This window comes from Camelina sativa, chromosome 18 (genome assembly GCF_000633955.1).
Source record: "Camelina sativa cultivar DH55 chromosome 18, Cs, whole genome shotgun sequence".
In the NCBI taxonomy this organism is placed as follows: domain Eukaryota; kingdom Viridiplantae; phylum Streptophyta; class Magnoliopsida; order Brassicales; family Brassicaceae; genus Camelina; species Camelina sativa.
Genome location: NC_025702.1, coordinates 20260902 through 20273644, shown reverse-complemented (window position 1 = coordinate 20273644; position 12743 = coordinate 20260902). Strand labels below are relative to the sequence as shown.

General features: G+C 37.0%; 2 protein-coding genes and 2 long non-coding RNA genes across 16 annotated transcripts; 1 reads left to right on the top strand and 3 right to left on the bottom strand.

Moving 5' to 3' along the window:
* Positions 402-6664, bottom strand: LOC104762843. 13 transcript variants are annotated; one of them, XR_002036584.1, is made up of 27 exons: positions 6446-6664; positions 6101-6177; positions 5941-5990; positions 5693-5774; positions 5530-5579; positions 5411-5430; positions 5226-5275; positions 4979-5088; positions 4509-4865; positions 4331-4401; positions 4138-4198; positions 3971-4003; positions 3800-3833; positions 3617-3650; positions 3288-3392; positions 3020-3160; positions 2849-2912; positions 2634-2715; positions 2482-2531; positions 2334-2387; positions 2138-2207; positions 1893-1997; positions 1495-1726; positions 1201-1336; positions 1023-1113; positions 822-897; positions 402-635 (listed from the first exon to the last, which is right to left on the bottom strand). It is a non-coding gene; the product is annotated as an uncharacterized LOC104762843 (long non-coding RNA). The 13 variants fall into 13 exon arrangements; XR_002036586.1 differs by having other exon boundaries at positions 462-897; positions 1495-1531; positions 1635-1726; XR_002036581.1 differs by having other exon boundaries at positions 462-897; positions 1495-1517; positions 1635-1726.
* LOC104762840 (OTU domain-containing protein 3-like) lies at positions 6987-8946 on the top strand. Its single transcript, XM_010486234.2, is given in 7 exon segments — positions 6987-7247; positions 7334-7483; positions 7565-7619; positions 7622-7707; positions 7786-7938; positions 8020-8111; positions 8436-8946. Coding segments are annotated over 7 exon segments (600 nt in total). The 5' UTR covers positions 6987-7226; the 3' UTR covers positions 8479-8946.
* Positions 8986-11303, bottom strand: LOC104762841 (serine/threonine-protein kinase Aurora-3). Its single transcript, XM_019240474.1, has 7 exons — positions 11196-11303; positions 10355-11105; positions 9987-10229; positions 9756-9851; positions 9464-9678; positions 9283-9355; positions 8986-9189 (listed from the first exon to the last, which is right to left on the bottom strand). Exons 2-7 carry the CDS (start codon positions 10481-10483, stop codon positions 9088-9090), a joined length of 858 nt encoding a protein of 285 aa, XP_019096019.1. The 5' UTR covers positions 10484-11105; positions 11196-11303; the 3' UTR covers positions 8986-9087.
* On the bottom strand, positions 11817-12251 carry LOC109130631. The gene is made up of 3 exons (XR_002036590.1): positions 12178-12251; positions 11953-12032; positions 11817-11855 (listed from the first exon to the last, which is right to left on the bottom strand). It is a non-coding gene; the product is annotated as an uncharacterized LOC109130631 (long non-coding RNA).

Sequence of the window (12743 nt, the reverse complement as noted above, 5' to 3'; positions counted from 1 at the left end):
CTAAACTCACTGTCTTCCTCTTTTTTTCTTTTTACTTTTTGCAGGTTCATGATACGATTGTACCATGTCTCTTTGGTTTATATCAGTGGTGACGTGGCCAATGAGCTCGCTGGTAACTGGTTGAAGAGAAGACTCTAATTCTGTTAGAGGGTTTGCAGTTGAGAAGAATCTGAAGTATAAATAAGGGAGAGGAGTGTTGAGGATGGATTATGCTTATGGTTGTTGAATGTTAGCGATGTGCTAAGTGAGAGAGTGATGTGCTCTGGTCTCTGATCTTTGTTAGGTGAAGAGCTTGTGATGTGCTTGCCTTCGTCTATGGTGTGTTAGTGTTTGGGTTATCAATAAAGAGTTAGTTACAGAGGTTACGATATCACTAAATCTATCAGTTCACTGCAAGGATATAGCCAGAACTCGACATATATACCAACTGCAACAAACGCTAGAGAATAGAAAAACCAGAATGAAAAAAGTTCAGTAACTTATACGACATGAAAGGGAAACATGACTGGTTTCAATTGTAGGCATCATAAAAGGTTTGTCTAACTCACTGTCTTCCTCTTTTTTCTTTTTACTTTTTGCAGCTTCACTGCAAGGATATAGCCAAAACTCGACATATATACCAACTGCAACAAACGCTAGAGAATAGAAAAACCAGAATGAAAAAAGTTCAGACAAATTTCTGGCGTGATATGCCAGAGGGAGAGCACTTCCGTCTCAAATACAACTTAAATGCTAAATTGTCTAAAACTTAGGTAAGACAATTTACGACATGATTTAACTTAATTTAACTTATACGACATGAAAGGGAAAAAAGTACATACCTCATCCATAAAAACCACAGAAGGTTACCTGAATATTGCAACTTGAAACACCGGTTTATGTAGTTTTTCAGCCCACCTGAATCAGTACAGCAAAATCAGTTAGTCTGTTTGAGATTTTTAAAATATTTCAAGAAGCCTAGAAGCCTTAGAGTACAATGACATTAAAATCACACACCCATTTTGACGTCAAAGAAATTTTACCTCTAGCTGGTCTCCGGAGTCCAATGAACAACAAATCTCTTCGCTTTGCCGCAATGTAACCGTGAAGGTTGTTTAGCTCCATCAAGTCCAGCTGCAATAATTAAGCATTAAGTGTGTTTCCACATATTGCATCAAAAATGGAAACAGGAAGACACATAACAATAATACTAAAACTTACCAATTCACCCATCCATTTCGCAGATGGGCTTTTCCATCCACTATTGTCGTGTTTATTCATAGTGGAAATTTCCAGATTATATAACAGGTTTTAGGCTTGCAGGAAATTGAAGCTGCAGATGGAGATCTACAGTTCTCTACATAAACAAGGATCAAAAAGAGGACTTTAGTATACAAATTAATGCCTTAACAAATTCAGTGAAGCAATCAATCCTAAACAGAAACATTCTACCAACATCACAGTCTGCTTCCACATTTAGGATCAGTTAAGAAGAGAAATAAGCAAGACAAATACCTTATTCTCAGACATTTCAACACCTACAAAATATGAACTCCATTGATGCCAGAAACAAGCAAAAGAAACAACCATCAATGTGAATTCACTTGTGCTTTTTCATATTTATATGAAAAAAGGTCAAAAATCAAATTTCTTACCTGTCCGCTTACCCAAAGCTTGCAGTCTTTCAGATACTTGATTTTGCCATTTCAAAATCTTCTCCCGATACGATCTCACCTTCTCCTTGTCACTACCATATAAATCAACAAAACAATCAAATTCATCACATTAATTTCATTCCAACACCTACAAATACGACGATCACCATTGGTGCCAGAAACTAGCAAAACAAAGCAGGCCGTGATAGCATTTGAACCACAGGAATAAGGCAAAATCAGAGATAAGGAGAAGCAAACCTGACAGCATCGCCATGAAATACAGAGAAGATAAGGAGAAGGAAACCTGATCACATCTTCATCAAGTCCAGCATAAGTGTGTTTCATACTGCAACAAAAAAGTACCTGGAAAACAAAATAAGACACATGAGCACAAAATCATACATCACCAACAATAGCAAATCTCTGAACGTCATTAAGGAAAAAAAGAAGATGTAACCTTACGTAAACAGATGATAGACGAGAAGATATTAGAAGAACCTTACCTAAACACAGATGATAAACGAAACGAGAAGATTCAGCATAGCAATCACAGTGCCTCGACTCGATGACGATCTGCATCGAATAGAGAAGATAATTTTAACTTATATACAAGAAAAAATCTAACACAAAAATTTATCCAACGAAAAACATTAGCTGATCATAAGAACACTAAAAAAAAAACAAAGGGAAAGAAGAGACCGTAAAAGAGGTAACAGGAAGCGCGACATATATCAAAGGTGTCCTTCAAAATAACTGAGACATAACAAAACAGAGGAACTTGTGGTTGTAACAGAGAAGATGATAATAGAAAGTTGTAGCAAAGAAGAAACTTGTACAGATGACAGACCAGAACAAAGATTTGGCATATCACTATATCTTTCCCGGTGCCTCCACGATCTGCATCAAACAGAGAGAGATATTATCAGTTTTAAGCGTACCATCAAAAACAAGTTAAAAAGGACAAAGGTTAAGAACACACTCGTCTAGGAAAGTACGTACCTGCTTAGAAACTTCCGTTGAAGCTATTGAAGATGACTCATGCATGCTGGTTAGTCCTTGCCATTGTTTGAAGATGTAGTTTCTGCAACCGTAAGAACCAAAAAAAAAAAGGATTAGAATTGGCTGCATTGAACATAAACCACAAAAGAAAAAATAGAGTAAACTTGAAACAGAACAAAGTAAAGAAAGGAAGAGAGGTTATTGAGATTACTTACGGAGAAAAAAGAGCATTATTCCATCGGAGGAAAGGTAACCATATAATATCTCCATCTAGAGAAGCTAGCAGCAACATAAACCATTAAAAAGAATAAAACTAAATATATCAGTACCTCTATCCGATCTAAATTCTGTAACAAAGAATAAACTTTAAAGGATATTAGACTCACAATTATGGATGGGGAATTCGAAGTGGACAAAGGAAGACGTATTGTACCGAATCAAAGAGCATCAATCGAAAATGTTTTGGCCCCTAGGCCAAGTTTTTTATTATGAAACTTCATTCATTCTTTAAACCATATCGCTCTGATCTGCACATTGAATCAGAAGAACCAAAGTTAAATTTTGAAGTCTGAAATAACATAACAGCCTAAGTTCAAAACCTACATCGCAAGTGTATAAGTATGATATTCCAAGTGAAAAGAAGATTCATAATACCTGCTTAAGTCAAACACACTTCATTGGTTAAAGCAATAGAAGATGTCTCTCTGTATGCTGGCTGGTTACATAGCCCTCCCTTGCCATTGTTTAAAGATAAAACTCCTGCAAGAGAAAACAAAAAAATAATAAGTTCCAGATTCACATAGTTACGAGTCTGTTCTAAAGTGATGAAGACTAAAAAAACGCATCAGCATATGTAATAATGGGAACCCTGCATATATCACCTTCCATCCAATCCATAAAGAGAAAAACAAACAAACAAACAAAACCAAAATATCTCAGTCTACACTTTTCAGTATTGCAACATGTGCAGAAAAGATATGTACCTTAAGCAGCAGCATCCTCTTTCCGCTTCAGATCCTACACAGAGGCAAAAGATATCATAAACTGAAAAAAAATGATACACAAGACAGAGACACATCACACATATCATAAGTTACATATAAAACTGAATTCAAATCTTCTAAGTAGCAGTATTGCAACAGGTGCAAAAGATATTAGATTTGTACCTTGTGCAGCAGCATCCTCTCTCCGCTTCAGATCCTACACAAAGCCAAAATAAAGAATCAACCGAAAACAAAAGATACACAAGACAGAGACAACAATCATAAGTTGCATGTAACACTAAATTCAAATTCTCCAAATAACAGTACTACAAAAGGTGCAGAAAAGATATGTACCTTGTGCAGCAACAACCGCTTTCCGCTTAGATCCTACACAGAGGCAAAATAAACCATCAACTGAAAACAAAAGATACACAAGACTGAGACACAAATCATAAGTTGCACATAACTGAATTCAAATAAGTAACAGTATTGCAACAGGTGCAACAGGTGCAAAATGATACCTTGTGCAGCAACATCCTCTTTCCGCTTCAGATCGTACAGAGAGACAAAATAAATCATCACCTGAAAAACAAAAGATACAGAAGACACCTTTCAATGGCTTTCCTTAATCACAAAAAGTTGTAAAAGATGCCTCTTCAACAAAACGAAATTTCTTCAGGAACTGTAAAGGTGATGGTTGAGTTAAAGTTTCACCTGCTTTCGTGTTCGAGCTCAGCTTCTTTGGCTTGGAAGCTCATTCTCTTGCTTCTTCAAATCCTGTATACCTAACAATGAAAGGATAAAAAACGAAAAATCATTCAAACTAATTCAAATATCCACCAAATCACATAAATGAACAACGTCTAGTCCACTGTAAATCAAACCCGTGTACCAGATCCCGGTAGTAGGTCAAGAGGAATATCATCAGTACGACCATAGCCAAAATTGATAGTCTGCAATACAAAGCAGAAGGAACACTCCCATGATTCCAAAAGAATGTAGAAAAACATCAATACCTCTATCTGATCTGAATTGCGTAACAAAGAATTAACTTTAAAGGGAAATTAGACTAACACTTACCAAAAGGGGAATTACAAGTGGAAAGGGAAGACGTATTGTATAATTTGTATTGAGTCAAAGACCATCAATCACTAGAATCAGTTTGATGTTGTTACCGTGAGAGAGCACGACCCTCGGCCAAGTTTTTATTATGAAACTGCGTTCATTCTTCAAACCATATCTTTCAGCTCTGCACATAAAATCAGAAAAGCCATCGTTAATTTTTGAAGACTGAAACAATGAACAACCTAAATCGCAAGTGTGTAAGAATTAAAATCCAAGCGGAAAGAAGTTTCATAATACCTGCTTAATTCGTTAGACACTTCATTAGTTAAAGCAATAGAAGATGTCTCTCTGTAATGCAGGCTGGTTACTTAGCCCTCCCTTGCCATAGTTTAAAGATGATGAAATTCCTGCAAGAGAAAACAAAAAAAAAAAGAAAACAGATTCACATAATTAATGAGTCTAAAGTGATGAAGACTAGAAAAAAGGCAATCATCATCCGTCGTAATAAAGGCAAGAAAGTGAACCCTGAAACAACAAACAAAACCTTAAGCAGTCTGAGTCGTCTTCTTCATAATTCTTCAAACCATCTCTGATCTGCACATAAGAATTAGAATAAACCATCGTTAGTTATCAAGTTTGAATGAAAGCAGCAACATGAATGAAAACCATGAACAAAACCTAACGCCTGAAAGTCTGTTAATAATAGTGGTGTCGACAATTCTAGGACACCTTCCAATAGGCTGGCTGCACTGAAAAAAAAAAACACAAGATTACTATCGGTTGTCGGTTGAATAACCTTGAAACAGAACAAAGTAAAGAAAGGAAGAGAAGACATCGAGATTACTTACAGAGCAAGAAAAAGATTTTTTCCATCGGAGGTAAAGGAACCATATAATATCTAAATCAAGAGAACCGCAGCAACACAAACCATAGAAGAAAACATATATCAGTATTTCTATCCGATCTGAATTGTGTAACAAAGAATAAACTTTAAAGGGAAATTAGACTCACACTTCGTTACTTAAAAGCAATTGAAGATTTCTCCCTGTATGCAGGATGGTTACTTAGCCCTCCCTTGCCATTGTTTAAAATCCTGCAAAAGAGAAAGAAAAAAATAATGAGTCCCTGGTAGATTAATTAAAACAGATTCACATAGTTAATGAGACTGTTCTAAAGTGATGAAGACTAAAAAAAAAAAAAGGCATCATCATCATCGGTAATAATGGGAAGAAAGAGAGCCCTGAAACAAGAAACAAAACCTTAAGCAGTCTGAGTCGTCTTCTTCACCATTCTTCAAACCATCTCTGATCTGCACATACATAGAATAAGAAATCAGATTATAGAAACATCAAAGTGAAAACACTAAAAGAATTTCAAAACCTTTTTACTTGGTCGTCGTCAAATCAGTCTAACACTTACGGATTGTGGTGTTAATGATAGAAACAAAACCTTAAGCAGTGTGAGTCTTCTTCCTCTTCATCTTTATTCAAACTGATCTGCATAAAGAGAAATTAGAAGAAACCATCGTTAGTTATCAAGTCTCTGAATTAAACCAGGAACATGAATGAGAAAAACCCAGAAAATATATAAACCCTAATAAATCATTGATCTGCACATAGAGAATTAAGAAGAAGAAGAAGCATCGTTAGTTCAATTTGTAAAGCCAAATTGAAAACCCTAAAAACCAAAAACAAAAAAAAACCACAAGAATTGAAAAACCTAACAAGAAGAAAACTGTAATTACGAGAAGAAGAATTTACTTACCATTGTTGTTGTTTGGGTCTCTGTCATCTCATCCCAACTCCCAAATCCAGTTCTGAATCATCTTATTCTTTCTTCAAAAAAATCAACGCCATTGGAGAGGAGAGGACAACGCTCTGCTCTCTCGTCTCTCGCTTAAACTTGTTTTTTTTCTATTTGGGGAAGAAGTCTCTGAATTGTTGATTTCTCTAAAAGAGATGAGTAGGGAGTATATTATTTATAGACAGATGTGTTTGTGTTGTTGTTACGCTCTCCCAAAACAAAAAGGAAATTTTACTTTTATTTTTTTATTTTCTTAGACGTTATAAGCAAAAAGGAAATTTTCCCAATCATATATTTTCCCAAACCCGAGAGATCTCTCTTCTTCTAGGTCTTTCCAATCACAATCAGTGAGTGAGAGAGATACGCTCCACAGTGAATATATCCACATAACATGTATAGTTTTCGTAGCTTAATGGGCCTTTCGGCCCAATTTAATAGTTAATTAACTATATATATATATATATATATCGGTTCAACAATTAAATCGGGCCCAATAACCACATAACATTGTTTGTGTGTATGTACCGGATATAATCAATCGGCGGCGACGAAACGGTTCTAATTCTGAAGCTTCTCTCACTGCACCGTCGCAACCGCAACTACCCGAACCCGACTAAACTTGATTTGATAATGGCGAAAACTAAGCAAATTTTGTAAGATTGAATAGTGTGATTCTCTTTCACAGGTCACTTGCCGATCAATTGGAAGGCAAAATGAGGATGAACACAACAAGTACCGTAACATGGTTGTACACTATATAGTGGTAAGTAAGTAAGTATTCATAGAGATTTCAAGGTTAGATTTTTGGAGATTCCCACTTAGATACATACTCTCAATGGCTTTTTACAGAAAAATCGTGAGATGTTTGAGCCTTTTATCGAAGATGATGTTCCCTTTGAGGATTACTGTAAAACCATAGACGAAGATGGCACTTGGGCTGGGAATATGGAGTTACAGGCAGCTTCTCTTGTCACACGCAGTAATATCTGTATTCACAGGGTAATCATAATAATGCCTCTTTGCATGATCTGCTTCCTTTTAAGACATACCTCTGTTTGAGCATTGGTTTGTTTGTTGCAGAGCATGTCACCGCGTTGGTATATACGCAATTTTGAAGATACACGAACCCGCATGATCCGTCTTACCACGATGGGGAACACTACAACAGTGTGCGTTCGAAGGAAGATGCTTGTGAAGGACCAGCCAGGCCTGTTGTAATAGAGGTTTTACATCAAACTTTAGCTTGCTGGTTTTGGTAGACATCTGTTTCTCTGTCCTAATAAATTCCAGTTTTGTGAAAGGCTGATGCTAAAGTTTCAGCAGCATCTAAACAAGCGAAAGCCACAGAGAGCAAGTCCAAAAACAAAGCTGATAGGTATAATGTGGATGCTGGGGATATCAAAGTAGTCATGTCTGGTTGTTGCTGTGACAATGCTGAGAAAGCTGAACAGGTGGTAAGCCGATCCTTGGTTGTTAATCTGTGAGAATATATGATCATTGTAAGTCCTCTCTTATCTGGAGGAATCTCTCTTCAGGTCCTAATACAAGTAAATGGTGATGTGGATGCTGCGATAGAATTCCTGATAGCTGAGCAAGGAGTAGAGTCTTTGACTGAAAATGATTCAGAANAAGGCTGATGCTAAAGTTTCAGCAGCATCTAAACAAGCGAAAGCCACAGAGAGCAAGTCCAAAAACAAAGCTGATAGGTATAATGTGGATGCTGGGGATATCAAAGTAGTCATGTCTGGTTGTTGCTGTGACAATGCTGAGAAAGCTGAACAGGTGGTAAGCCGATCCTTGGTTGTTAATCTGTGAGAATATATGATCATTGTAAGTCCTCTCTTATCTGGAGGAATCTCTCTTCAGGTCCTAATACAAGTAAATGGTGATGTGGATGCTGCGATAGAATTCCTGATAGCTGAGCAAGGAGTAGAGCCTTTGACTGAAAATGATTCAGAAATCGCTTCTGCAGCAGATGCCACAAATGCCAATAGTCCCAGACTTTTAAGTACTACAAGCCAGAGGAAGATAGCTTCGAGTCATCACACAACGCCTTTAAAAATGCTGCGATAAACACATGCATAGAGGTATCAAGAAGAAGCATCCAGTGGAATAGTGGGTTACTACTATCGCACATGAGAATGCCGGCTATTGCCTGTTAACTGTGAAAACAGCTGCTAGATCTGTGACTTGCAAAGATGGTTGATGACCAGAAGCTCTCTCTCTCTTTTAGTCCACTGTCCCGAGTTTCTGATGAGAAGAGCACTAGTAGTTGCAGTACCGACACCACTATTACTGACATAGCTTTAAGAGGTGAAGAAGACAATGAGGAGATTATTTTCTTCAGGTGTCTAGAAGCATAGAACTACTACTGTTAAGATTCTAATGTTTTAATGTTTTCAGTTTGTGTATCTATGGATCTTTCTGTATTAGATGTTAGGAGAAGTCGAATCACAGAGACACGAGTTTTACTTGGATTATATTATGCTGAAATGAGATAATATATATTATATAACATGGTGGAATGCACTTTCTCTGAACTTGTTAAGACATTATTTCGATTACATATAAAGCTACTTTGACCTGAGATTGGGAGAATAGCATCAACTGAGGCACACACCTTTAGGATCAGCGTTCTTGACGATCCACGGATGTTGCATGATCTTATCAATGGAGAGTCGTTTCGAGGGATCCTTAACGAGAAGCTGCAAAAGATTTTAAGCAACTACACGTTAATGCTTAATAACTAACTAACTAACTAGTCAAGCAAGAGAGTCGTTGTTGGTAAAATGATTTACCTGACTGATAAGATTTTTGGCTTCCGCTGAAACATTAGGCGCAGTAGGAAAAGTCAGATCGATCTTGAGAATTCTGCATACCAATTAAATTAGACAACTTCATCAGGAGCTGAGGTTTAAGTTTCTTCTGTCATTTCCAACAACAAAGATAAAAAAAAAGTCTAGTCGTCTACTTCCTTACCTCTTGAATGTATCCTTTTGACTCTCGGCTTCAAATGGAGGATGGCCATAGAGAAATTCGTAACACAATACACCTAACGTCCAGTTATCAACAGCGTAATCGTGATCTCTATTCTCGACCATCTCAGGTGCCAAGTAGTCTAAGGTTCCACACATTGTTTTCCTCTTGTTACTTGACTGAACTGACCACCCAAAGTCAGCAATTTTCAATCTCCCCTGCGTATGTATTACTAATGATGAACAACATCCTGAGTTCTCATATGCAAAAATACACAAATATGAAATAACCATACCTCATGATCGAGCAACAAGTTTTCAGGTTTGATGTCTCTGTGAATCACACATTTTCCATGGCAATAGGCTAGTGCCTGACTGAGACTTGCAATGTACTGTAATCGTTAAGAAAAAAAAGCCATAAAATTTCACCACAACAAGAAGCAATTGCAGAACCAACAAACATTGCAACAAAATGATAATATGATCTTAAAAGGCAAAAGGAGGAAGAGCGAGGAGGAGAGACTCACAGTGGCGGCTTGCTTTTCAGAGAGATGACCATTCTTTTTGAGGAGGCCATAGAGCTCACCGCCATGAGCATACTCGAGAATCAAGAAAATGCGCTCATCGTCATGGAACCAGCCGTAAAGACCCAGAATGTTCGGGTGGCTTAGACTCGTTTGGATCTCCATCTCCCTCCGAAGCTGATGATGAATTTTATACTTCTCGATCTGCTCCTTGAATATCACTTTCAGCGCCACTATGAACTTACTCTATATATATATATATATCCCCCAAATATCGTAACCAATTAGGGTTTCCAAAAAGCTCAAATTGACATAAACCACTACCTCTAAATCTAATCGAAGGGAAACGAAAGAGAGAGAGAGAGAGTTACCTTAACTTCTCGAGCGAGATAGACTCTGCCAAATTTACCCTTTCCCAGTGGTCTCCCGATCTCGAAATCCGCCAGGGTCCATGGCTTCTCACTATCGTCACCGTCAGATTCTGTCGATTTCTTACTCATTTTTTATTCCAACTCAGACGACGGCGAGAGAGAGAGAAAGAGATGAAGAGCGGAGAAACTAATTTTGAATTTCAAAATTCTTCTCTTCACTACAAAGACCGTTTCGTAAGTCTGCCTCACCTGCTTACGAAATGACGATTTTACCCTTAACACTTTCTCTGATTCCATAACTACCAGAGAGGGCTGTGTGCTGTGTGCTGTGTGCTTGACCTTAGACGGAGTATTAGTAATACTCCCACGCCACAATCACATTACCCATCTAAATATCAGTTTTCTTCTTTAAAGAGTTGAAACATTTTCGACTGTTTTGTTTTTGCTCTGTTGTTTCTTAGCTTTACACCATACCTCAAATAGAAATTTTAAATTGGAGCCAAATTCTGAGTTCCAACGTTCATGCTCTTCCCATTTGTTCTGTTTCTTAGCTTGACTCGAAACTGTAACACGTTTACCAATAATTAATCTTTGTTACTTGTACAAAATCTATGGAGCTTGCCTTCGGTTTCTCTGACGATTTTTTTCAATCTCGTCGCTGGATAAAGCGTGAGGCTGGCACTTCAGTTTAGTTTTAAAAAAGTAGCGTTCTGACGTTCGAAACCCCTAGTGGTACATATTTTCTCTTCACCTAACAAAGTGATAAAATGCATAAAATCAGATACTTTCCTTAGCAATTGGTGGATATAAAAATCCTGGTGTGACAGATAATGTTCTTAACCAATCTCCTAAGTACTGCATCATCCAACTCCTGTGTCGTCTTCCTTGATTAGTAGCTCCTGCAATTTGCACACTCATAACAATTCAAAGGCGACTAGAGGAGCACCTAGCCACTGTAATAAGAATCAAATAATTATTACCAAGTACCAATTCAAGGATAAAACTTAAGAAATTTACGTATACAATATCACACATATATATATATATATATATATATGTTATGAAACTTGTTCATTCTTCAAACCATCAATGAGAGTCAATAAATCATCGTTGGAATAGATACACACACATACCTCTTTCACAGAATCCAAACGAAACATGCTCCTCAGCTTTTGCTGTTCTTCCCACCTACAATCGAAACAAACATGGTATAAAAAAGTCAGTCAAGAGTAGAACTAACGTTCACAATAAATATTAAAAATTCATTAAATCAATGTTTTTGAGTTAGATTAAGAGAGAGAGAGAGAAAGATAAATGAAGTAAATATTACCTTCTACCTTCTTGTTCAAAGGTAGTCAGTACTGAAGGTAGTGCTTTGAACTTTGCTGCCTTTTCGTTGCTCAAGTTAGGCAGTAGTTTTTGCTTTATAAAGACAAGCTCTTAGCATTGTTTGCAGCATATGGCTCCTTCGTTCAGTAAGGTGAGGCCTCCAATCATTGTTCTGTGTACGAGGAAAACAGATGCATGTCAGATGGCATGAAATCAAGTGTTTTATGCACACATACAACTTTTTCTGAGGGTCAAAAGAAGCTATGTACCTGCTTAGAAACTTCCGTTGAAGCTATTGAAGATGACTCATGCATGCTGGTTAGTCCTCCATTGTTTGAAGATGTAGTTCCTGCAACCGTAAGAACCAAAAGAAAGGATTAGAATTGGTTGCATTAAATATAAACCAAAGAAGAAAAAAGAAGATTATTATTGGTTGGGTAAACTTGAAACAGAACAAAGTAAAGAAAGGAAGAGAGGTTATCGAGATTACTTACAGAGAAAACAATAGGTGCTGCTTGAGTTAAAGACAATCAATCACTAGAATCACTAGAATCAGTTTGATGTTGTTACCGTGAGAGAGCACGCCCCTCGACCAAGTTTTTATTATGAAACTACGTTCATTATTCAAACCATATCTTTCTGATCTGCACATAAAATCAGAAAAGCCATCGTTAAGTTTTGAAGTCTGAAACAATGAACAACCTAAATCGCAAGTGTATAAGTATTAAAATCCAAGTGAAAAGAAGTTTCATAATACCTGCTTAGTTAGACACTTGATTAGTTAAAGCAATTGAAGATGTCTCCATCACTCCATGTATGCTGGCTGCGTTACAATTAGCCCTCCCTTGCCATTGTTTGAAGATGAAATTCCTGCAAGAGAAAGAAAAAAATAATGAGTTGCTCTTAGATTAACAAAGCAGATTCATTGAGTTAATTATGAGTCTGTTCTAAACAGATGAAAACTAGAAAAAGGCATCATCATCATCATCCGTAATAAAGGGAAGATAATGAATTCTGAAACAACAAACAAAACCTAAAGCAGTCTGAGTCGTCTTCATCA